This window comes from Neolamprologus multifasciatus, chromosome 12, assembly GCF_963576455.1.
Source record: "Neolamprologus multifasciatus chromosome 12, fNeoMul1.2, whole genome shotgun sequence".
In the NCBI taxonomy this organism is placed as follows: domain Eukaryota; kingdom Metazoa; phylum Chordata; class Actinopteri; order Cichliformes; family Cichlidae; genus Neolamprologus; species Neolamprologus multifasciatus.
In genome coordinates, this window is record NC_140450.1 from 17,796,948 (window position 1) to 17,819,075 (window position 22,128).

Below are 22,128 nucleotides of genomic sequence, written 5' to 3' on the forward strand. Positions count from 1 at the left end.
CACCTGCATCCCTGAAGTCCACAAAGCGTCAGTGATTTTTATCATTGATTGTTTGACTCTCCCATCTTGTTGTTATCTGACACTGAACAGACAGAACTGTTACTGTGATGTAATCATTAAGCGCACATGCTGTACACATACCTGCACATACAGATGAGTTCCTCCAGTGCTCACTTGTCTCAACATTACCGACGTGTGTGTCTGTGTATTAGTGATGTTACTGTTTGCGTAAGCAGCAGGAGCAGCCGCCATCATCTTGTTGTATAACTTGTAACTCAAGCATGACTTTAAACAGGGTTCCTTTTTCTTGTCTGCCTTTGCTTTCCCGCTCTTGTGGTTAGACATAAGTCACGGGTTGAGCAGGCGAACAGCACATGTGGTTTATTTTCACACCTTTTTTTAATGTGATTATACATTTTTATTTATTTACATTTTGTCCTGCGGCCCACCTCTGTTCAAATATAATTAGCCAAATTTAGGCCGCGCAGTTGGTGAAACTCTTTCGACAGACACATAACTCCTGTCAGAGGATGGTGCTCCCTTACTTTTTTACTAATTGATGGGTGTTGGATCAGTATAGCCGCTAAGTATCACTATTAGGCTTTAAAAAAACCTGTGATCATTTCACCTGAAAAAGATACATTTTTAATTGATACGTGATTAACGTGTGCATGATCAATTAATCAAAGAAAAAAACTGTTTGTGATTTGCTAATGCAGGTTATTCTTACAGTATCTTAAAGGTTTTGGTTTGGTCTTAGTTATTTCACTGATGTTTTTCTTTCCTTTTCAGTGGTAAGTTGGTGTCTCCAAAGTGGAAGAACTTCAAAGGGCTAAAACTGCTTTGGAGAGACAAGATTCGCCTGAACAACGCCATATGGCGAGCCTGGTACATCCAATGTAAGAGTTCCACCGTGCTTTTCATTTCATACACAAAATGTGAAAGTGACTGTTTTTGGTTAATATTTAATTAAACATTGCCTTCAGTGTAACACAATTTGAATCAATCATAGAATCCAGTTATTTTTAGAAGTGATTAATGTTTTGTGGTTTCTTTTGATGTGCTGCTCTTGGTTTCTCTATCTGCATAGCTCTTTTCTTCCCAAATGTATTTTGCACCAGGTATGTTTAGTTTCATTCCTATTTAATTGGTTTTCAGCTAATTAAAGTGGAAATAAATGTATGTTTAAAAGAAAAAGAATTCAACACAAAATGATTGACTATGTTTAAGGTTTTTGTTATAATTTATCAGCCCTATATTCTACTAAGAAGCCTAATACAGTACTGTGGAAGTCTCGAGGCACTCCTCATTTCTTTAAGTTTTGCTTCCGGACCTTTGTGTAATTTTTTTTAAAGTGGTCTTGAGCAGTAGTTCTCCAGGCTTAAGCCTTTCAAAGTTTTTCTGTGGACAGCAGCTGCTTTTTTTCAGTCCGTTAATTCTACCTCACCCTTTTCAAAGAGATAATTTTATTAAGCGACTTAATGCTGCTATATATGACACTAAAGCATATAAAAGGCATATAACTCCAGGGATTAAGCAGTGTTGTGTCTACTCATAACACTGAACTTATCAACTTATTTTTTTCTGTCAGGTTTTACATGTGACTTTATCTATCTCTCACATTATTGTGAAGAAATTTGGCCCGCTCTTTCTTTCTTTTTTTTTTTTTTTACAACGTTGTTTCAGGTCAGTTTTGCAGGCGTTCATTTATGCACAGTTCTCTTAAGGTCCTGGCACATCATTTCAGTCAGGTTGATGTCTGGAATTTGACTGGGCCATTGGAAAACCTCAATTCCAAGTTTGAGCCGAGCTTTAGCTATTGAACAGATGGCTTCACATTTGTATCAAGAATGCACTCTGACAGTTAGTGTCTGTGTGTCTGTGTTTGGTTTATTTTGCAAACTTTGCAAGCTGTGCTGACATGTTCCTTTAGAGAGCAGAGGAGTTCTCCTGGCAACTGTTCCAAACAAGCTGTGCTTGTTCAGTGTTTTTGAAGTGATCTAAATGTAACATTTAACATGCTAACTGAAGCCTGAAGAGTCTGAGATGTAGGCTTGAGGGTTTTTTTGTGTGTTTTAAAAAATATATATTTTTATTTTTTTCTTTTTATTGTTTGACTTTTTTCTGGGACATCTCCCCTTTGGATTATGTTAATATACACCTGAATGCTCCAGGTGAGCTTTGCGGATGATCAGTTAATTAATCAAGTGCATTTGATTTCCAGTGCCTTCCTTTCTTAAAGCTATCTAAACAGTAAGGGTATAGTTATTCACAGGACTGCATAGAGCCTGTGAAAACTTTGTTTTTCATGTGACTTTAGATCCTGGGGGGAAATCAGGTCAGAGCACAGGAAGTGTGGAATCCGCAGTATAAGTGTTTGATGGGCTTCATAAAAATCTCTTGCTATACCAGATAAATTAGAAGCCATTTCACAAACAACAAAGAAATACAGGATAGGATGAGATATGCACTTAATAATGATACTAAAGGGAATGGAGAGGATGTCATGCCGGTCTTACTTCCACCATAATAGATCTTAGAGACAGTTTCTGATCTTCTGTCTCCAGTATCCTTTCATACACAGGCTTGATCCAGCAGTGTGAGAGCAGAGTGAAGGGGTTTGGAGAAACCTGTAATCAAGCTCTCTTATTATCACTGTTGAAATCTTTTACACATTTTGTGGGACATGTACTGACCTGAATACTGCTCTTAAAAACGCTTTGTTGGAATGGACTATTAGTATCATGGTTAGGACATGTCAGCATGCTTTTGTCACTGAAATTATAGTTCAAGCTTCTATTTGTGTTTATAGATAGCTACTTGTGGTCCTTCTGATATAATACTTTATCGGATGTGAACATGTTTCTTGGAAGTCGTTACTACAGCAGAGGCTTAGTCACTTTTCCAGACATGCAGTAAACCTAATTCTAGAAAAAAAAAGAAAAGTAAACAAAGAAGCACACGGACAACACTTATAATCCATGTTTTGCAAGCTGAGCCACTATGTTTTGGCTAATATATTTCAAAGTTATACCAGCCTGACGATAGATGACTTAAAACGGAAAGCTGCATGTCTTAAATACACTTTGATGAGAATCCAAGGTCACCACAGGTGACACCTGATTTGTGGAAGTGACTAATAGTAACTTTCATTTGCATCACTAAGTAAACTAAATCTGGGTCAAGTGTTTTCTGAGTTGGGTGAGTTATAACTAAACAAATAGAGCTATTTATTTTAACAATGAAGCTTTAATTTTCAGTTGTAGTCAAAACGTTACATCCACTCATCGTGGGTATAAATGTTGTAGCAATTTTGGGCCTTTGGTCAATTTGTTGAACTCTTCTTTTTCTACGGTGGAAAAAGAAAAGGGTAAATATATAGACGCAGTCATTTAGAAACGAGCGTATTCTAGTTTGTTTTGTTTTTTGATTTTTAAATCACCAGAGATGTATGCAGTACAATCATTCCACCCTGGAAAAATAGCAGTTTGAAGAAGTCATTAGGGGACCAAAATAACCTTGACATTCGTATGCATGATGAATGTATGGAAACCTTAACTGTACATACCTGTTATGTTGCTTGTTTTTTTCATATTCTGCAAATATCTTTTTCTAAGATGGAAAAATCCAACTCTCTATTTTAAACTTGAGTTATTTTTCAAACCCCAGATGTGGAGAAAAGATCGAATCCTGTTTGTCACTTTGTGACACCACTTGATGGAAGTATGGACCTGGACGTCCATCGTCCTGAGGTAAAGATGAAGAAGTGGTGATCATTGTGAGATGCACAGAGACTTGATTTTTCTTTTCACTGAAATCATCCAGTTGTCCAGACACTTAAACCACTTTCTTGAAATTGACGTTTGTTTTCCTTTCCTGCTTCCTTTCTTTGTACCATAGGCTTCATTTTAGTTCCTATCTCTTGCCTTCTCTTTTCCAGGCCATTGCTGCAGAGGGGAAATGCTGGAAAAGAAGAATTGAAATTGTCATAAGAGAATACCACAAATGGAGAACATACTTTAAGAAAAGGGTGCAGTATAGTTTTACTGAAACATTGTTTCTGTTACAAAGATGCTGAGAAATTTTAGTAGACATGTTGTTTGGCCATAAAGCATAAATATTTATTTAATGTTGAACTTGTGAACTCTTTTATAGCTACAGAAACACAAGGATGACGACCTCTCGAGCTTACTTAAGGTATGCAGCATTGCAACATGCTTAGGTCACTAACAAGACGTTAATATTAACATAATCATTAGTGTCAACATCTGTTCAGCCAGATATTGATACTGATGAAATGAAACCACACTAACCCAGTCAACTTGAAATTATTTGTACTTAGAAGATCATCTGTGACTATGCATACAAGGCACTTTTGATTGTGTGCATCTAATTTAGCTTGTAAAACTATGTACTCACTCACTCACCCACTCACTCATTCAGGGCCCCATTATACCCGGCATGTGGAATATTGTCACTTCTCCCATCATTTCCAGGATGGGAGAAGCACTTCTCGTGCACTTCTCGTGCACTTCTCGATGTGTGTCGCTGTGGCGCGACACCTGCACACATACCCCCAGTCATCACAGCCATCCCTCAGTTTGATATCCGCTCTTCAACGAGCCAAGCTGCGTGGCGGTACCTTGTTCCTCTCCTTTCGGGGAACAGAAGTTATAGATATAACCGTTCATTCCCTTTCATTCGATTCAGTTGATTCACTCGGTACAGCACACACGTATGGAACATTTATACACGCCCCACAGAGCAGCCACCAAACTAGAATCAGACCGCCAGCACTTTAGCGTGTGGTAGACCCAGCAGAAAGGACATCATGAGCCACCAAAGGGGCTGTGACATCCAAATGATAAAACTGAATGAACTGAATAAAAGTAATGCCCAACTAGCTGCAGCACAAATATCATGGCCCTTTTAAAAAGAGCCCATGAGGTTTCCATTCCCATGGTGGAATGAACTCTCACACCCTGGGGCAAAGCAAACTCTTGGTGCTGTACACCAGTGAGATGGCTTCTATAATCCAGTGGGAAAGCCACTGTTTAGGCAGAGCAGGACCTCTGGCTGGATTAGCAAAGCAGACAAACAACTGGTCACATAAACTCACATTCTGAGTAAAACCAGAATCAAACGTTATGCCAAGGTTCCTAACAGAGAATTTTGCCAAATAACCAAGAGGTCCAGGTGTCTCATTTATCCCAGACATGCATTATTCTTGTGCAAAGATAATTATTTTAGTTTTGTCTTAATTTAACTGAAGAAAACTGTCAACCATCCACCCGCCAGCCACTGTTTAACAGTGTCAGGGCACTTTAACAAACTGTGGAGTTTAGACATGAGCGCTGATGTTGAGGTGTGAGTGTCAAACCTATGGTTCAGGAGAATACTGGAGCAGCTACCTGTGCTGTAATGCTGAATATAAATGGATGTGGTTGTGTGATGATTTTACAGACAGCATGCGAAAGGACCAACATGCCGGGTATGGTGGTATCCTCACCCATTCAGCACTGTGCAAAAGTTTGAGGTGTTAAATTTAAAGCGGAGCTTTAAAGAAAATGAACCTGTTTATTAGTTTTACTCAAACTTCAGCCCAAAATAAAATCTGTATTTGGTGTTAGTGATCATTCACTTTAAAACAGCAACTGTTTTTCTGGGGGTTTATGTCATCTTCTGTTCCTTTATGCAATCCCAGACGCAGTTCATGAGGATAAAATTTGAGCTCTTTGTGGAGCCTAAAACATTTTATGCAGGACTTGTTTTTCTTGTTGCTGAAAATCATTGTTTTGATGTGAGTGAATATGGATATAAAACCCCACTCATCTGTCCTCAGTACTTCCTCCGTGAAGACGTACAGTGTCCAGTCAAAAGTCATACAAACTGATATTTTATTTGACTACCTGTAGCTTTAATGATGGCACACATTTGCCATGGTGACATTTTAATAAGACGTTTTCTCTTTTCAGTAAATAATCTCAGGGCATTTATTTCCATCAACAGTTGCATGAATTTTTCACCAACAAAGGTTTTGTGTTGATGCGATTCGAGTGGCAGCTTATAGTGCTGTGAATGTCTGCTCATATGTGTAAGTGGACTCGTATTTGTATAGCACATTCCTAATGACGCAGAGTGCTCAACTCACACACACATTCATACAGCAATAAGCTTTACTACCCTGAGCTTAAAGGTGGTATGACTTACAGCCGTATCACTCTCTGGTTCAGTGAGCATGGCATTTCAGTATATTCAGGTAGTCAGCTGACCTAAAACATTGCTTAAATAGGCCTGAACAACCGGAGCAACCCCAGATCACAACACCGCCTCCACTAGGGATCATAGATTCATTACTTCAGCCATTTCACTTCTTACCCTGTTTCACCTATTATTGGTATGAGTCCGATGTTTGTGCTCCATAGCGAAATGAAGTCTTTTTTTCCCAGTTAGTCTCACTGATTAGTGGTTTTCTCAAAGCTGCACAGCTGTTTAATTTCAGTCCCTTTAGTTCTCTTCTCATCATGTGTGGAAATGCTGTTACTTTTACTGTTATCAACATATCAATCAATGACTTCTACTGTTTGTTTATTTACTTTTTTAAGATTTAATTTCACCAGGCATGATTGTTCAGGATTTCTTTTGATTTAATAGTATATAAGACAGTATTTAACTCAGTATTACCCTTTTCAGTTTTTTTCTTTGCTTCATCTAGGACAATAATTTGACTGAAATGGAGTAACACAATTTCCATGAGTATGGGATAGATTTTTTAACGTGGCTGTTTAAGAAATGAGAAGTTAATCGCTGCATCAATTACAGTCAAATGACATGTTGCAAACTGAAACATAGTAATCACTGCAGTAATTATCCAATTATTGGAAGACTCTTGGCTTTTTGCGTAGTTACATCCAGGCGGTGACTTATTTTGGGGGCTGACCATTGCATGTCTGTTGCTGAAGAAAGAAGGAATGGCATGGGAATGTATTTTCCATTTCAAAGATGAAACCAAAATAATGCAGGCTATATCAGCGGGGGAACAATGTTCACAGAGTACAGACCCCGCCCAAATTATACCAGCTATTATTAAACAGAACTTAATTGATTATAGTTGAACAACCGAAGATATGATTAATGATTTGCAACTGATTTGAGCTGAGATTGTTGAGAAGAGATTCTGGCAAACTGTCAGGCGACTCAGGAGGGGTCTACCTGCACTGTGTATAGTGCGGGGGGACTGCTGCTGACTTTGACTGAGAAAATTGTCAGGCGGTGGAAGGAATACGGTGGTGGTGGAAGCAGAGTCTGGGGATGAAGGGGATGACCCGCCAATTTCCGGGGGCGAGGTCACTGAGGCAGTTAAACAACTCCTTGGTGGCAGAGCCCCTGGGGTGGACGAGGTCCGCCCCAAGTTCCTGAAGGCTCTGGATGTTGTAGGACTGTCTTGGTTGACACGCCTCTACAATGTTGCGTGGAGATCAGGGACAGTATTCCTGGACTGGCAAACCAGGGCGGTGGTCCCAATCTTTAAGAAGGGGGACCAGAGAGTGTGTTCCACCTACAGGGGAATCACACTCCTCAGCCTCCCTTGGAAAGTCTATGTCAGGGTGCTGGAGAGGAGAGGAGAGTTCGTCCGTTAATCGAACCTCGGATGCAGGAGGAACACTGGATCAGCTCTTTATCTTCTCAATGATACTTGTGGGTGCATGGGAGTTTGCCCAACCAGTCTACATGTGTTTTGTGGACTTGGAGAAGGCATTCGACCGTGTACCTTGGGGATTCTTGTGGGGGTTGCTCCGGGAGTATGGGGTGTCTGGCCCATTGCTACAGGCCATTCAGTCCTTATACAACTGTTGCAAGAGCTTGGTCCGCATAGCCGGCAATAAGTCGGACTCGTTTCTGGTGGGTGATGGGCTCCGCCAGGGCTGCCTTTTGTCACCAATTCTATTCATAATTTTTATGGACAGAATTTATAGGCGCAGCCAAGTGGCCCAAAGACTTTCACTTGGGTGGTCTCAGGATCTCATCTCTGCTTTTTGCAGATGATGTGATTCTGTTGGTTTCTTCGGGTGAAGGCCTCCAGCTCTCCTTGGAATGGTTCGCAGCAGAGTGTGAAGTGGTGGGAATGAGAATCAGCACCTCCAAGTCTGAGGCCACGGTACTCAGCCGGAAAAGGGTGGAGTGCCCACTCTGGGTCGAGCACGAGTTCCTCCCCCAAGTGGAGGAGTTTAAGTACCTCAGGGTCTTGTTCACGAGTGACAGGAGAAGGGAGCGAGAGCTCGACAGACGGTCTGTTGTGGTGAAGAGTGAGCTGAGAGTAAAAGCGAAGCTCTCAATTTTCCGGTCAATCTACGTCCCTACCCTCACCTGTGGTCACCTGAGAGATTATCTCTCGGCTGGCCTGGGAATGCCTTGGTGTTTCCCCCGGACAAGCTGGAGGAGGTGGGTGGGGAGAGGGAGGTCTGGGCTTCTCTGCTTGGGCTGCTGCCGCTGCGACTTGGCCCCGGATAAGCAGAAGAAAATGGACGGATGGATGTTTTGAGCTGCTTTTTATGTGTTGAAAAAGTTTAAAATTCAGTATGGAGAGATCATTCAGACAAGTTCAAATGATTTACTGAGATACAGAATCTGAATAAAAGCTATTTAGTGATTAGGCTGTGGAACAGCGGAGCAGTGACCCAGCAGTGACAGGAGTTTGGACTGGATCCTCTAGGATCTAGACACTGATGGTGGTGAAGAGGGAAATGGAAGCTTTGATGAGGCTCTGAGACACCGGGGGGAGGTGGAAATGCATGAATGCGAGTCTGACATTACAATGACAGAAGAGCACTAACATCTGAAGCATGCAGGAAGCAAGCTGATTGGGTCATAGAAGAAAATGATTGGACTAGAGTAATGATGTCAGTCTTGAGTTTGGCAGCATGGAAAAGTAAATGTAAACAATAAATAAATAAATTAGCAGCCTGCTTGAATGTAGATTGAGGTCAATCTTTTAGGCTTTGTTTAAAAGACTGAATTGTAGCTTGTATCATTCAAAAAAACCAAACATCTAAAATACATAAAATGAAATTTCCCATCAAACTTTTGCACAGTTCATGTAAATGAGGAGTTCACAATACTACATGATGCTGCATGCTTGTGTGTTGCTAACTTGTGTGGTTACTGCATTTTGAATGCTCAAAGGGGCCGGAGGAGCAGTTATCCCTGTTTGGGGAAGTCTCTCCAGACATGCTCCGTGTCTCCTTTTATCAGGATGAAGAGGCCGCTGCACGCCGTGTGACTCGTCGTATGATTAATGAAGCACCTGCCCCCATGGAGATGGACAACCTTTTCGACATGGACGTTTTGATGTCTGAGTTTACAGACACATTGTTCTCTACGCTAGCCTCACACCAGCCCATACCCTTCCCTAATCCGAGGGAGATTGGTAAGAAAATCAAGAAAAGATATGCTTGTGGAACTGGATCTCTTATATTTGCATAAACACAGCCATGCCGTGGCCCTTACTCCCCATAACTCTGCCTCTCCTGTCCAAAGCTCATGCAGGGAATGCTGACATGATCCAACCAGGACTCATCCCGTTACAGCCTAACTTGGACTTCATGGACTCATTTGATCCACTGCAAGGTAACAGTAAAGCACCACCCACAGCTGCATTAGCACTTGACACAGACTAATAGTGCACACTGTACAGAAATCAAGCACACATATTCTAGTAACTCTGCTACAGCAGTTGACCTAGCCTAACGCAAAAAGTAGTGTGGTTTTACTAACCTCTAGCTAACATAGAGACTCTTGTTCCAGACTTATTTCACAGCCTCCGTCAGCCCGCCTTCCCCTCTGTTTCCCCCACTGCATCATCTGTCACCCCTCTACCCAGCAGCAGCTCTCAGTCACAGGTAAACACAGATCCAAGGCTCAGTCCCTAACACACACCACCATGAAAACAGTCTGTTCAAGGAGAGTTTTTTTATTTTCTTAGATTTAAAATTTCTTTGTATTTCTGCCACGTCTGCCACCAACTTTCTGCCTTACTGTAGTTAGACAAAAACAATGAAGTAACATAATAATATTACTAAACTGTTTACACAGCACTTTCATACATGACTTGCTCAAACTGATTAACATTTAATTCATAAAATTTTCAATAAAATTGTGTACTCTAAATAGCTCTGAATATTTGCCTTTTCTTTCATACCTTCCTCCTTGAAGTTTCTCATAAGTTTTTTAATCAGCCATGACTTGGCTTTAGTGAAAAAAATGTGTATCTTTTGGGTCCACTGTTAATTGTTTCTGGGTCCCTGTATGAATTTTAGCAACTCAGACAGTACAAAGGCTCATTATAGCCATGAAAAAGATATGCAGCGTTCGTGAAACCTGAACCTGGTTGAACCAGCAGACACTTTCAAAAGTGACATGAAGGTGTCACAGAGTTGCTGCACATCCATAATGTGAAACTCCTGTTGAACCACAGGTGCTATGGAGATCTGGTGGCTGTGATATTTAAACAGTGCTCAGTCGGTACAAAGTGTACACCACCACCACCACCAGCCTGAACCACTGATAGACAATAGATCATTGCTTATATGTTACTTACCTCAAATCTGAACCCAACCCCTCGAATGTTGCAGCAGAAATCAAAGCTTAGGCAACATTTCTCCATGTTTTTTTCTGTTGTCTCATATTGGTGAGTCTATATGATGGTCTTCTGCTGCAGACCAGCTGCTCTAAGAAATGCTCTTTTGCATACCTTGGTTTGCACCAATGGGTATTTGCGTCACTGTTGCTTTTCTATCAGCTCAAAGCAATCTGGCCATTCTTCTCTGGCGTCAATCAAGATATTTTCACCCAGAGGAACTCCTGCTAACTGGATATTCTACCTTTTTAATCATTCTCTGTAAACCCTACAGATGTTTTTGTGGGAAAATCCAAGCAGGTCAGCAGTTTTTAAAAAAACTCAGAGCAATCAACATCGATGCCACGTTCAAAATTACTTAAATCACTTTTCTTCCTCATTCTGAAATAGTTGTACCCAATAAAGTGTCCAGTGAGCTTGTTTAAAACAGAAAGAAGCTTGTTTGACAATTATATATGCACACTATCATAGTCCTGTCACTGTACTTCACTGTAATTGACTTTAGAAAACCAGTATTTGAAGACAGGACACGTACTACACTTTAAATACTCCATAAATAATCCTTTGGTACAGCACTTAATAATTCTGTTAACACTATGACCTATGAAATGAATAAAATAGTGTGGCTCAAAAATAAACTTCAATATGAAGCAAATCAAAAATCTTAATAAGGTAAAAATATTTTTAAAATAAAAATTTCAATAAAGTAGAAACTTCAAATGAAAATTAAGGTACAGGATCAGTTAGCAGTGAGGTCAGTTATTAATTATTCAGAATATTTAGTATTATAAATCATGGATCCACTCCTGAAACTTTTACTACCGTTAGTTAAAGAGCGGGTATAACAGATGTGCCATCAGACAGTCTGTTTACTGTCATAAACCACAGAAGTGTGTCTGCTCTGTATCATATTTTACTAAGTGTGCTTGTTTCCTTTTCATCCCTTGCCAGGCCCAGTTAATGTCCTCCATGCAGCTGACAACCAACCCCATCTCCCCTTCTAGCCCCATGTCTGTCCCCTCTCCCATGGCCAGTCAGTCAGGCGGTAGTAGCGATGTTGTCTATGCGCACAACTACATGTCCTTGTTCCCTGGGCAGGTGGCGCCCAGTGGTCAGGTTCCCTCTGTCGCTCAGCCGTTATCACATGATCCTCTGGTACAGTGCCTTCCAGGTCAGGACATGGCCTCAGCAGCACCCATGGTTACCTCACCCTTGAACAACACCTCAGTCTTGGATGAGACTGTAGCGGCATCTGTGATTACGCACACAGCCTCCTCTACTGTCACGCCGAGTGACTCTGCCACCACCTTCAGCCACAGCTCGGATTATAGCACCTTATCTGCACAAGCGCCAGGTCACCCATCCCATCTCCAAACCCTGGCTCCTCTGGCTGCCACTTCTGTACAGCAACCTCAGACTTTTGCTCTGCCTCGACCGTTACAGCCACCCAGTGCCAACAAAAGTCGGCCCATGCCAAGGATTGCTCCTGCTAACACCCTTCCCTCGTCTCAGATCATCCTCACAGGTCTGTGGTTTCTAAAATCAAGATCAGTATTTTATATCTGTAAAAAAGAAATGTAAAATTTTCACCACAAGGTAGTGCTACAGTATGTCTAATGTAATGACTTAATGTTGTAACACACACATATTTGAGTTACTGTAGCTTCACTTGTGTTAGAGTTTTAAGGAAAAAAGTACACTGAGGTAGTTATTTCAAGTATAGATGTTTTCCTTTTCAGCTTTCGTTTTAAATATGACAGTCTTTGTAAGATGTATCAGGAAAAGCTGCTAAAAAGGAGGTTATACTCATCGATGACATTAAAAGACAGATGTAGTGTGCTGGTCTGAAATGCCAGCGTGGAAGTAGCCTAAGCCAGGAGGAGGCGAATCACCCTTTTGTAGAAAACCAAGACTTATTTGATCTTTGAGCTTAGCAAAATGATCACTCAAACACTCAAAAAGATGCTCTGGAAAAGAGTAGAATTCTTGGAACAGAGTTTAATACACTGAACCATATGAACAGCAGGAAAAATACATACAGAAATCTAGCAAGAGAATTACATAGCAGAAAGCAAGCAAAGCAAAACCCCGGGGTGTACAGCCTTTAGCACAGACGGTAGAGCAACTCGGAGACAGACAAGGAGAAACAGCAGAGGGGAAAAAAGTACTGGGGGTGTCCTCTGGTCCCCTAATATATAGGGACCTGTATCCCTGCCCCTTGCTGCTGGGTAACTTTCCCACCCGCCTTCCAGCCAAACACAGCTGCAGGGGTCAGGTAGCGGCCAAGGTCTAGGCCAAAGGCCTGTCAGGACTCTGACTACCCTTTGGCTTTGGCTTATCACAATAGGTCATGACACGGTCAAACATCACACATTAACCCTAATTATTAAATCTTCACAATCTTATCTTATAATTACATAGGTTCTTAAAACACTTCTGTGTGTGCGTGTGCGTGTGTGTGTGTGTCAGTATCAGAATGAGGAAGAAGGATGATTTAAGTGAGTTTGAATGGCAGCTGTTGATCTTCAGGGATTTCCCAGAACCATCTCTATTACATAGGTTCTTAAAACACTTCTGTGTGTGTGTGTGTGTGTGTGTGTGTGTGTGTGTGTGTCAGTATCAGAATGAGGAAGAAGGATGATTTAAGTGAGTTTGAATGGCAGCTGTTGATCTTCAGGGATTTCCCAGAACCATCTCTATGGGTTATAGAGAACAGGTTAAAAAAGAAAAAGTATCCAGTGTGTGAGTGTATTTTAGATATATATTATTATATTTTTCTTTATGAGTTTCATGTCACATTTTTTTCTCATATTTTTAATTCTTTACCCTTCTGGAAGTTACACTTAGTAGCCACTTTATTAGGTATGTATGTGATTGCAAATATCTAATTAGCCAGTCATACAGCAGCAACCCAAAACAACCTGCTGACATGCAATTGGGGTGAAAAACAAAAAGCTGCTTGTCAGCTGAGAGAGGAAGATAAGCTACAGCAGCCAAAGGCTGTGTGTGTGTGTGTGTGTGTGTGTGTGTGTGTGTGTGTGTGTGTGTGTGTGTGTGTGTGTGTGTGTGTGTGTGTGTGTGTGTGTGTGTGTGTGTGTGTGTGTGTGTGTGTGTGTGTGTGTGTGTATTTTATCGTGATGTGTTCAGGATCTCTGTTACTGTTTTGGTTGTGCTGCATGAAAGACGTTGAGTGTGTATTAGGGAAGGTTAGTTACCGGAGAGTAAATTATTGAGGAGAACTCTCCCCTTACATTAACTGCCCTGTTACTGTACCACCTTAATATACCATGGTGAAGCAAAATGTCTTGTGCTTAAGACTCTACATGAAAGTTAAAATATATATATTATCATATAAAAATCCACCACAGTACTATTGTACAAAGTACAACTGTGCAATGACGATAAAAAGTTTAACTACACTAAACTTGGGTCTCCGTTAGAGTCAAAAAGAGTAAAAATCTGGGTTTAGGCAGTAGAGTGAGGTTGTCTTTTGATTGAAAAGAAGATAATAGATAAGCAAAAACTGTACCCTAGTTTCTAGGTCACATCCAGTTTGTCACTGTTTGTCACATTTGGTTTCAAAAAGCCTCAAGAGCTCCTGTCCACAAACCAATGAGCGAGGTTAATGTGGCTACAACCATATTTTATATACATTCTATGGTTAGATTTCCCACAGAGCTTTCAGATCACTCTGTAACGTTTGTGTATGTGTGTGTAAATCCTTTCAGGCCCTTTCCCAGGTCATGCCAATGCTGTGATTGTTACACCGACACCACTGAAAGCAGATTTGGTCCCTAACACAGGTGTGGTCATCGCTTCTCCTGCTCTTGGACCGGTATGTTTGCAGCTCATTGTTTGAATTTATTTCCTACAGTTTTGTTAAATGAATAAATAAATAAATGTGCCCCTTATAAATTGTAAAGTTTTATATCATATTATAACAAAACAAATCTAATTTTTACCATGTCTTAAAAATTAGGTAAGTACAACCTCAGATGAACAACAAGACATGAGAAATCATATTGTTTGATAATTTATTTTGGAAAAATGTAACCAAAATGCAGAAGCAGTGTGAGAAATGTGATTCTATAGCTTGCAGAATCACCTTTAGCAGCAATAACCTAATGATGATGATGAGTAATTCAGTGAGGTTGAGGTCTGGACTTGTGATCAATGTCCCCCATTGTCGCTGTTGCATGACCCAATTTGGGCCAAGGTTTAGCTGTTGGACGAGTGTCCTCACATCTGGCTCTAGAATACTTTGTTATATTGAGGAGTTCAGAGTCGACTCAGTTACCCAGGTGCCCAGGTCTTGTGGCTGTAAAACCAGGCCAAATGGCCTCTCCTCCACCACTGTGTTGACAGGTGTTATGAGGCGTTTGTCCTGATATTCTGTGGTTGGTATATGACAAACATGGTTCTGTGCATTCTGATCAAATTTTCCACTTTGGTATCATCAGTCTAAAATGGTTTTTGAGGTTTTTGTAATTTGTTAAGATGCAGACAGACCTTCTCATGGAAACCCTTCCATGCAAACCATGGCTGTTCAGAATTTTCTACTGTACTGTCATTAACTTTAACGTTTAACATGCTAACTGGGGCCTGTACAGTATGAGATGTAGCTAATTGGGTTTTCTGCCGATCTCTGAGCACTGCACAGTCTGACGTCTGGGTGAATTTGCTGAGGCATCCTCTCATGGGGGATTTGCATCTGTTTTAAATGGTTTCTGCTTGTGAATAATCACCCTCACTGCAGAATGATTGACATCAGATTGTTTGGGCCTCTTGGATTTCTGGGCAGTCACAGATGCTTCTCATTGCTGATGTTGTGCTCCTTGGTATTATGTTAAAAACCACCTGAATGCTCCAGACCAGCAAAATTCCAGAACATTTGTTTATATATAAGTGCTCACATCTGCTGATGATCAATTAATCAAGTGCATTTGATTAACAGCACCTGGCCTTCTTCATTTCCGTGGAAGCAGTGACTTAATTTTTCACAGCAGAGCTTCTTTGTTTTGGCTTCATTTCTGTACATCACAACACCTGTAATATGTTGTTTTGCAGTTCATCTGAGGCTACATTTACTTAATTTTAAGATGTACAAAGGAACAAATTATTTTGTTTCTCCTGATACGCAAAACCTTACAAATTAAAGAGAGGAAACTTTATTTTTGTTGTGACGATATGAGTGTCACATAAAAATAAGTGAAATTTGTTCGAAGTTTTATTTTTATTTTTTATTTTTTATTTAAGTAAAGGGGATTGATATTTATTGCAAAGTTTCTTTCATGTTTTTATATTTATTTTTTGGATATTTTCATGTATCTCAGGCATCTGGATTTCACGTCGTGCCTCAGCCTCAGAAGTCTCAGACGATTGTTCCCAAAGAAAAATCATTTTCCTCTAGCCGAAAAAATCAGAAGGGTTCCTGCAGTGTTGGTGAGAATTCATTCAGAAAGTTACTTTAAACTTCACCTCCACAACGTGTTAAAACCTGTTTTGTTTTTTGTTCCTTTTCTTTTCAGTTCCTAATCAGCCACAATCTGGACAAAGGTCACCCTGCGGGTTAGATCAGGTTCCTAGCCCACAGTCGTTACCCAGCCCACAGTCATTAATCAGCAGTACCAGTCCAGTTTTGGTGAAGAACGAGCAACCTCAGGTTTGTATTCGTGTTTTCAAACATAAAACTCAAACTTAAATAAGTTTGATCATGTTTGTGAATTGGACTGAAATCCTACTTTACATGTAAAACATCTTAATTAACTGAGATTGACCTTAATGCACAGATTACAGTGTCATGGGGCATTTCCGATGTTTCTTTTTAACATTGCATACAATCTCCATAATACTGTTTAATCCTTTGTGTGCTGTTGTATGACAGATCCGGAGGACCACACACATATCTGCTGAGCAAAAGAGGCGATCAAACATAAATATTGGCTTTAAGACACTCTGCAACCTGGTTCCTGCTCTAAAGTCCCAATCAAATGTAAGCATGTGTACCTGTATGTTATCATGAAATGTCCAGAACCATGTTTGCCTCTAATGCCTGATTTGTTAATTAAAAACATATTTATTAACTTTGTGCTTTTAGATCAGTAATGCAGTGACGTTACAGAAGACAGTGGAGCACATTATGAAGCTCCAGCAGGAAAGGCAACAAATGCAGGACGAAGTTAAGAGACTACGAGAGGAGATTGAGGAGCTCAACACCTCCATTAGGTATGTTTAAACATTTTGTATCATGTCTTAAACATTGAGCACTGTGCAAAAGTCTTTTATATTTCAATTTTTCTTCTAAGGAGCCAGAGTTTTTACAGTGGTCTTGAGTAATAGTTCTCCTGGATTTTTGATGTTTTTTCATAGTTTCTTTGGATATTGGCTGCTTTTTCACATTTTTTTCAGTCCAGTTCTTGTACATGACCATTTTCAGAGCCATGTTTTATTTGTTTAAGCTACTTAACGTTAAAAAGAACCAGTTTTAAATTGTGTCTTTAGGCACTTTGTCACTAAAAATAAATTGTTCCCTTTTTTGTTTGTTATGACTTAGATAATACAGTTTAACCAAGTCATATCATTAAAAAAATTAAAAAGTTGTTTAGCAACTCACCCCCCCCCCCCCACCCCCACCCCCCTTAATAATAAACATCTTCATTTAGAAAATGCATTTTGGGTTTACTTATGTAGTTTTTACATTTGAAACCTTTAAGTGTGGCAAACACAAAAAAGAGGAAATCAGGAAGGGGGTAAACACTTTTTTACACCACTGTATCTAATTAGCAACAGCTTTTTCATCATAACAGTCATCCCAAACACACTGCCGAATGTGCCGATGCAGCTTGGTGGATTGCCGGAGCATTACGGCTACCGTAGTCAGGAGTCTCGTGGAGTAATCTGGGTCCAAAACTCCATCTGCTTCAGGTCCCAAAGTCAAACAAACACTGTGGCATCACCGTCTAAATGATGTGCTACATAATCGCTGGCGACACAGCTACGTTAGCATAACATAAACACAGTGAAGCTGGAGGATAAACGCTAACTTTTTTCCACTCTATAAAAGCTAACGTGAGGGTTCCCGATGGTTAGGGACAAATGCAATCACATGGCAGGATGCTGTAAACGGACCAAACTTCAGTCAGTAGAACAACTGAGATAATTCATCCACAATATGAGATTAGTAGTGATGTGTGATACTACTGTTTTCCTTTCAGATCCGATACCAAGAAAATTTCAGGGTGGTATCCACGATACTGATCTGATACCGATACCTTATACAAAAACTTGATTTTTTATTGTACAGTGGTCCCTCGCTATAACGCGGTTCACTTTTCGCGGCCTCACTGTTTTGCAGATTTTTTTTGTTTGTTTTTTTGCTACTTTGCATGGTTTTTGGGGGGGGTTTTTGTTTTTTTGCTTGATTTTTTTTTTTTTTTAAACAGTGAATTGTGTTCTGCGTCCTGATTGGCTGTAGACCATTGTCAATCAATGTCGTGTCGTGTTTCCTGTGCAGTACAGAATGCGTTCAGCTTGTCAAATTTACATAAATCTTCGAACTCTAGCAGGGTGACTGTGAAGCTCTGTACTGTATGTTTGTAAGTTTTCTCCCCAATAAACACAACAATGTTGACAAAACTGTTGCACCGTCAAAGGGAACCACGGGTGCCTATGGTTTCATTCTATAATACTGGACTTTTTTCTTTCTATGAAGTTTTAAACTTTGAGAGTCTTTAAACAAGCAAGAAACATTTGAAAATGTTCATGCCTGTGTATAAAGTGTGTAGTGAGGGGTTTTACAGCCTTAAAACATCTATAATGATTGTAAAAAAATTAAGTTGGCTACTTTGTGGATTTCACCTATCACGGGTTATTTTTGGAACGCAACTCCTGCGATAAACGAGGGACCACTATATTTTAAATTATGGCTTTATAATGATCACAGGACATCAGACTACTTGTTCTTATTAATTAATAATGCAGAATTATCATACAGACATAAAAAACTTTGTGCGCTACTTGAACACGTTGCCTGCCTGCAGCACTATAGGACTCCGCCAGAGATGTCTGTCTCGCCCTAGCAGGACTTGTCCCACTCCTCTCCAGTTCACCTCAACATAAGTTTGTCATATTCTGTAATATGATTTACTCTGAGGTGTTTGACGAGGTTAGTGGTGTTGCCACAACACGTCTTGCCACATGTATCGCAAACCACGTCTTGGCTGTTTGTGAAGGTAAAATACGTCCACACATGACACTGTTTACGCTCAGCCGTTGTTGTGAGTGTGCACGCCAAGGGGCTGCAACACATTTATACAGCCGTATTTCGCATATGACCATGAAAGGCAGAAGAGGAAGTAGTTCCTTCCAAGTTAGACGATCCAAATGATATAGTTTCTTTCCACTGTGTTTCTGTTAATGATAAACTAAAAATTTACCCCAAATTACTATGTTCTAGGATTCTATGTTCTAGAATTGATTCTAGAACATAAATAAGTGGTATCGGAGGAATCAATATTTCAATATCGATCCACACACCACTAGAGGTTAGTCATTAATATACTGCAACGACATGGGAATAGAGCAGCTGTGAGAGAATTCAATATTAATTAATTAATGGTACAGAAGTGGAGGAAGCAAGAAGAATGAGTTGAGTAAAATTTGATTTATCTGACTGTTTTGTTTCACTTAATGCACCTTATAATCCGGTGCGCCTTATGGTCCGAAAAATACAGTATGTTTGCACAGGTTTCAGTACATTGCTGCACCGACCAAAATGTAAGGAAGTAAAGAGTGGCTCGAGACTTATGCACAGTACAGTACTAAACGTGCATGTATTAACTCTGAAATCTTTTCTCACTGCAGCTTGTGTCAGGAGCAGCTTCCTGTGACGGGCGTACCGATGAGACGACATCGCCTCGACCACATGCAAGAGAAGTTTAATGAATATGTGAAGAACCGCACACTTCAGAACTGGAAGTTCTGGATTGTATCCTTCTACAAGCTAGCTGCTTGTAAAAACAGTGCATGATGTAACAGTTTTTATTTTTTGAGGGAGGCTTTTGTGTCTCCCACTTGAAACTAGAAAGAGAGGCACCTCACTGAGATCTGAATGATAAGTAGCAGGAAGTACACAGCAGAGGCAGAAGCAGGCTTCCGACAGGAGAAGTTACGCGTAAGTTATTTTCTTAAGAAGGGTTTAGATAAAACTGGTGCCTCATACAGCTTTTAAATTTCAAAGTTTTCAGTCCATAAAATATTAAAAGTATTCATATAAATAACCTAAAATAAATGGGTACTGTTGTATCAGATAGCAGAGGGATTGGTTTGTTTGTTATCTACCAGAGTCCAATTAGCCTCCCCTCACACAAGACCAGAAGAATTTATAGATCTGTATTGACTTTGTATTATGTGAAGGGGAATCTGTATTTATTTATTCAGTTTAATATTCTACAGTTGCACCTCCTCTCCCCTTAAATTATTAAGAAAAGACCCAAAGAAAATAAATTCCTTGCGTTTGTCTGGTTTCTTCTAATTTATCACCAGTGACTTTGAAGCAGGGAGTTTGTTTTTAGGAGCAGTAATCATCCCAGATAAAGTTTCTTGTGTTTTAGCCCTGTTGCTGTAGTGCAGGTTACTAGCATGCGGGCTGCTTTTCAGGCCTTAAAGCAGTCCCATACGGACCCGGACCTATATCCAAAACAGATTTAAAACCTGATGGGATGCTTCTGTTTTAACTGGTGCAGGTTTTCTGGTCTTTACAGCAGTGGTTCAGTGGCTGAAGAAACACGCAGACCAATTGGATGTGAGTTAGCTATCTCACATGATATCGTTTAGCCAATCAACTCTGTGCATTCTGGGGGATACACACTGGGACTCTGCAGTGCCAACAGCTGAAAAGACAGTAAAAAGAAAGTGACAAATATAGAAAAAAGACAGGGAGTGATACAGATGACTGTGCTGGAGAAGGCCGAGACAAAAAAAACGGAGAGAAAAATAAGTAACAAATGGTGCTGGTGCAAAAAACAAAAAACATTGGACAGTGAAAATAGACTCATACTTGAGACCCTTTCTTGGACGTCTGCCACTGTGATGGTTACTGGACCCTGTTCAGGGAGGTTGCTGTGGTCTTCTCTTAAATTCATTAGCCAATGAGCTTTGTTACCCATATGCTCTTCCAGTATTGTTCCATCTCCAGCCTTGGTGGTGCTGTTCTCATATTGTTCCCTTGCCACTGAAAGTACACCTTGGCTGGTTCTGTGGAGAACAGCTGCTTTATTCCCCTGCCTTCTATCTCTCTGGTGTACCTCTTCAAGCAGCTGGCCAACGTTGTGAGTCTTTGCTTGGCAGTTTCCAAGGTGTTAGGTATGGACAGCTTGCTGTACTTCTTAAGTACCTCCCTGCAGTTCTGATAGTTGGCTAACCACTCTCCTCCAATGGAGGGTACTGCTCCTTGTGGATGTTCAACTTGTAGCCAAGCATCTCATTGATCACTGCTGCTGTAGTGTAGATCAGCTTGTTAGTCTCAGTATGTATCCTAACCCTGTATTATGTATATATGTGTGTGAGAGAGAACCTAGCATCCTAGTAGGGAAACCTTCAGGTATTTATTTACCTTTGCTCTCCAGGTCAATAATGTAGTAGGGTTGATAATAAGACTTCGACTGTATCAAAACCACACACTGCATTTTTTTAATACCTCTTGGCCTTTTACATTTAAAGCCTATTTTGATAAGTCTTAGTTGTGTAATCAGATTTAAAGTTCCTCCTTGACTGTCATACATTCAGTTCAGCATCATTATCAAGCCTCTTTTTGATTCTTTCAATGGGATGGTGTCAACAGCGAGCAGAGCAGAGCTTTGTCAGACCACGTTGCAATGGCTGGATCGTCACTGCTCGCTTCCAGCACTCAGACCCAGTAAGTAAAATAACCGACATGCTCTGACATACAAGTGGGGGGAAGGTCCTTTACGTCTTCATTCCACGTACTCTGTTTGCAAGAGAAGTGGATCAGCACTTTTGGATGATTTTTGGCCCCAAAGGGACTTTCTTCCATCTGCACAGCTTTGACTATGCCCTATCTTTCACGATCTCTGTATATTCCTGCCTTTTAATCAGAAATCACACAAGCATGACACAACAGGAAATTCAACATTGTAGCACAGTTTTTGAACGATATGATAACTCACTTGAGGGGTAATTACAGTAACTTTGTTGTAATTACAATGAGTGCATCTGATTATTACATAGCATTTTCTTCCACTGAAAATGCTATGTCCAGATGAACAGAGGCAACTTTTTGAGATTTGTGACATGGCGTGTTATGCTGTTGGAAGCAGTCTTAAGAAGATGGGTACACAGAGGCCACAACAGTCTTATGAACAGCATGACAGCATTACAACACACAGAACAGCAAGCGTAGCGCCTTAAGTGCCAACAGCAGACAGACAGATGAAAGTTGAAGACAAACATACCCACACTTGTCAGGGCTGAGG

At 40.4% G+C, this 22,128-nt stretch overlaps 1 protein-coding gene and 1 long non-coding RNA gene across 4 annotated transcripts in view; both read left to right on the forward strand.

Moving 5' to 3' along the window:
• The window catches only part of mlxip (MLX interacting protein), a 29,581-nt gene that overhangs the window by 4,062 nt on the left and 3,391 nt on the right, over positions 1 to 22,128 (forward strand). Inside the window, exons 2-16 of one of the 3 annotated variants that reach the window (XM_085179678.1) lie at positions 793 to 899; positions 3,670 to 3,752; positions 3,941 to 4,030; positions 4,156 to 4,197; positions 9,184 to 9,427; positions 9,538 to 9,627; positions 9,805 to 9,899; positions 11,588 to 12,161; positions 14,365 to 14,471; positions 15,970 to 16,078; positions 16,165 to 16,298; positions 16,521 to 16,628; positions 16,734 to 16,861; positions 19,499 to 19,622; positions 21,422 to 21,551. In XM_085179678.1, coding sequence (XP_085035804.1) covers positions 793 to 899; positions 3,670 to 3,752; positions 3,941 to 4,030; positions 4,156 to 4,197; positions 9,184 to 9,427; positions 9,538 to 9,627; positions 9,805 to 9,899; positions 11,588 to 12,161; positions 14,365 to 14,471; positions 15,970 to 16,078; positions 16,165 to 16,298; positions 16,521 to 16,628; positions 16,734 to 16,861; positions 19,499 to 19,622; positions 21,422 to 21,551 — 2,165 coding nt within the window. The remainder of the gene's footprint in view (positions 1 to 792; positions 900 to 3,669; positions 3,753 to 3,940; positions 4,031 to 4,155; positions 4,198 to 9,183; positions 9,428 to 9,537; positions 9,628 to 9,804; positions 9,900 to 11,587; positions 12,162 to 14,364; positions 14,472 to 15,969; positions 16,079 to 16,164; positions 16,299 to 16,520; positions 16,629 to 16,733; positions 16,862 to 19,498; positions 19,623 to 21,421; positions 21,552 to 22,128) is intronic. The other 2 variants (XM_085179680.1, XM_085179679.1) reach the window with 2 other exon arrangements.
• LOC146506747 (uncharacterized) lies at positions 12,169 to 13,768 on the forward strand. Its single transcript, XR_014877147.1, has 2 exons — positions 12,169 to 13,057; positions 13,196 to 13,768. It is a non-coding gene; the product is annotated as an uncharacterized LOC146506747 (long non-coding RNA).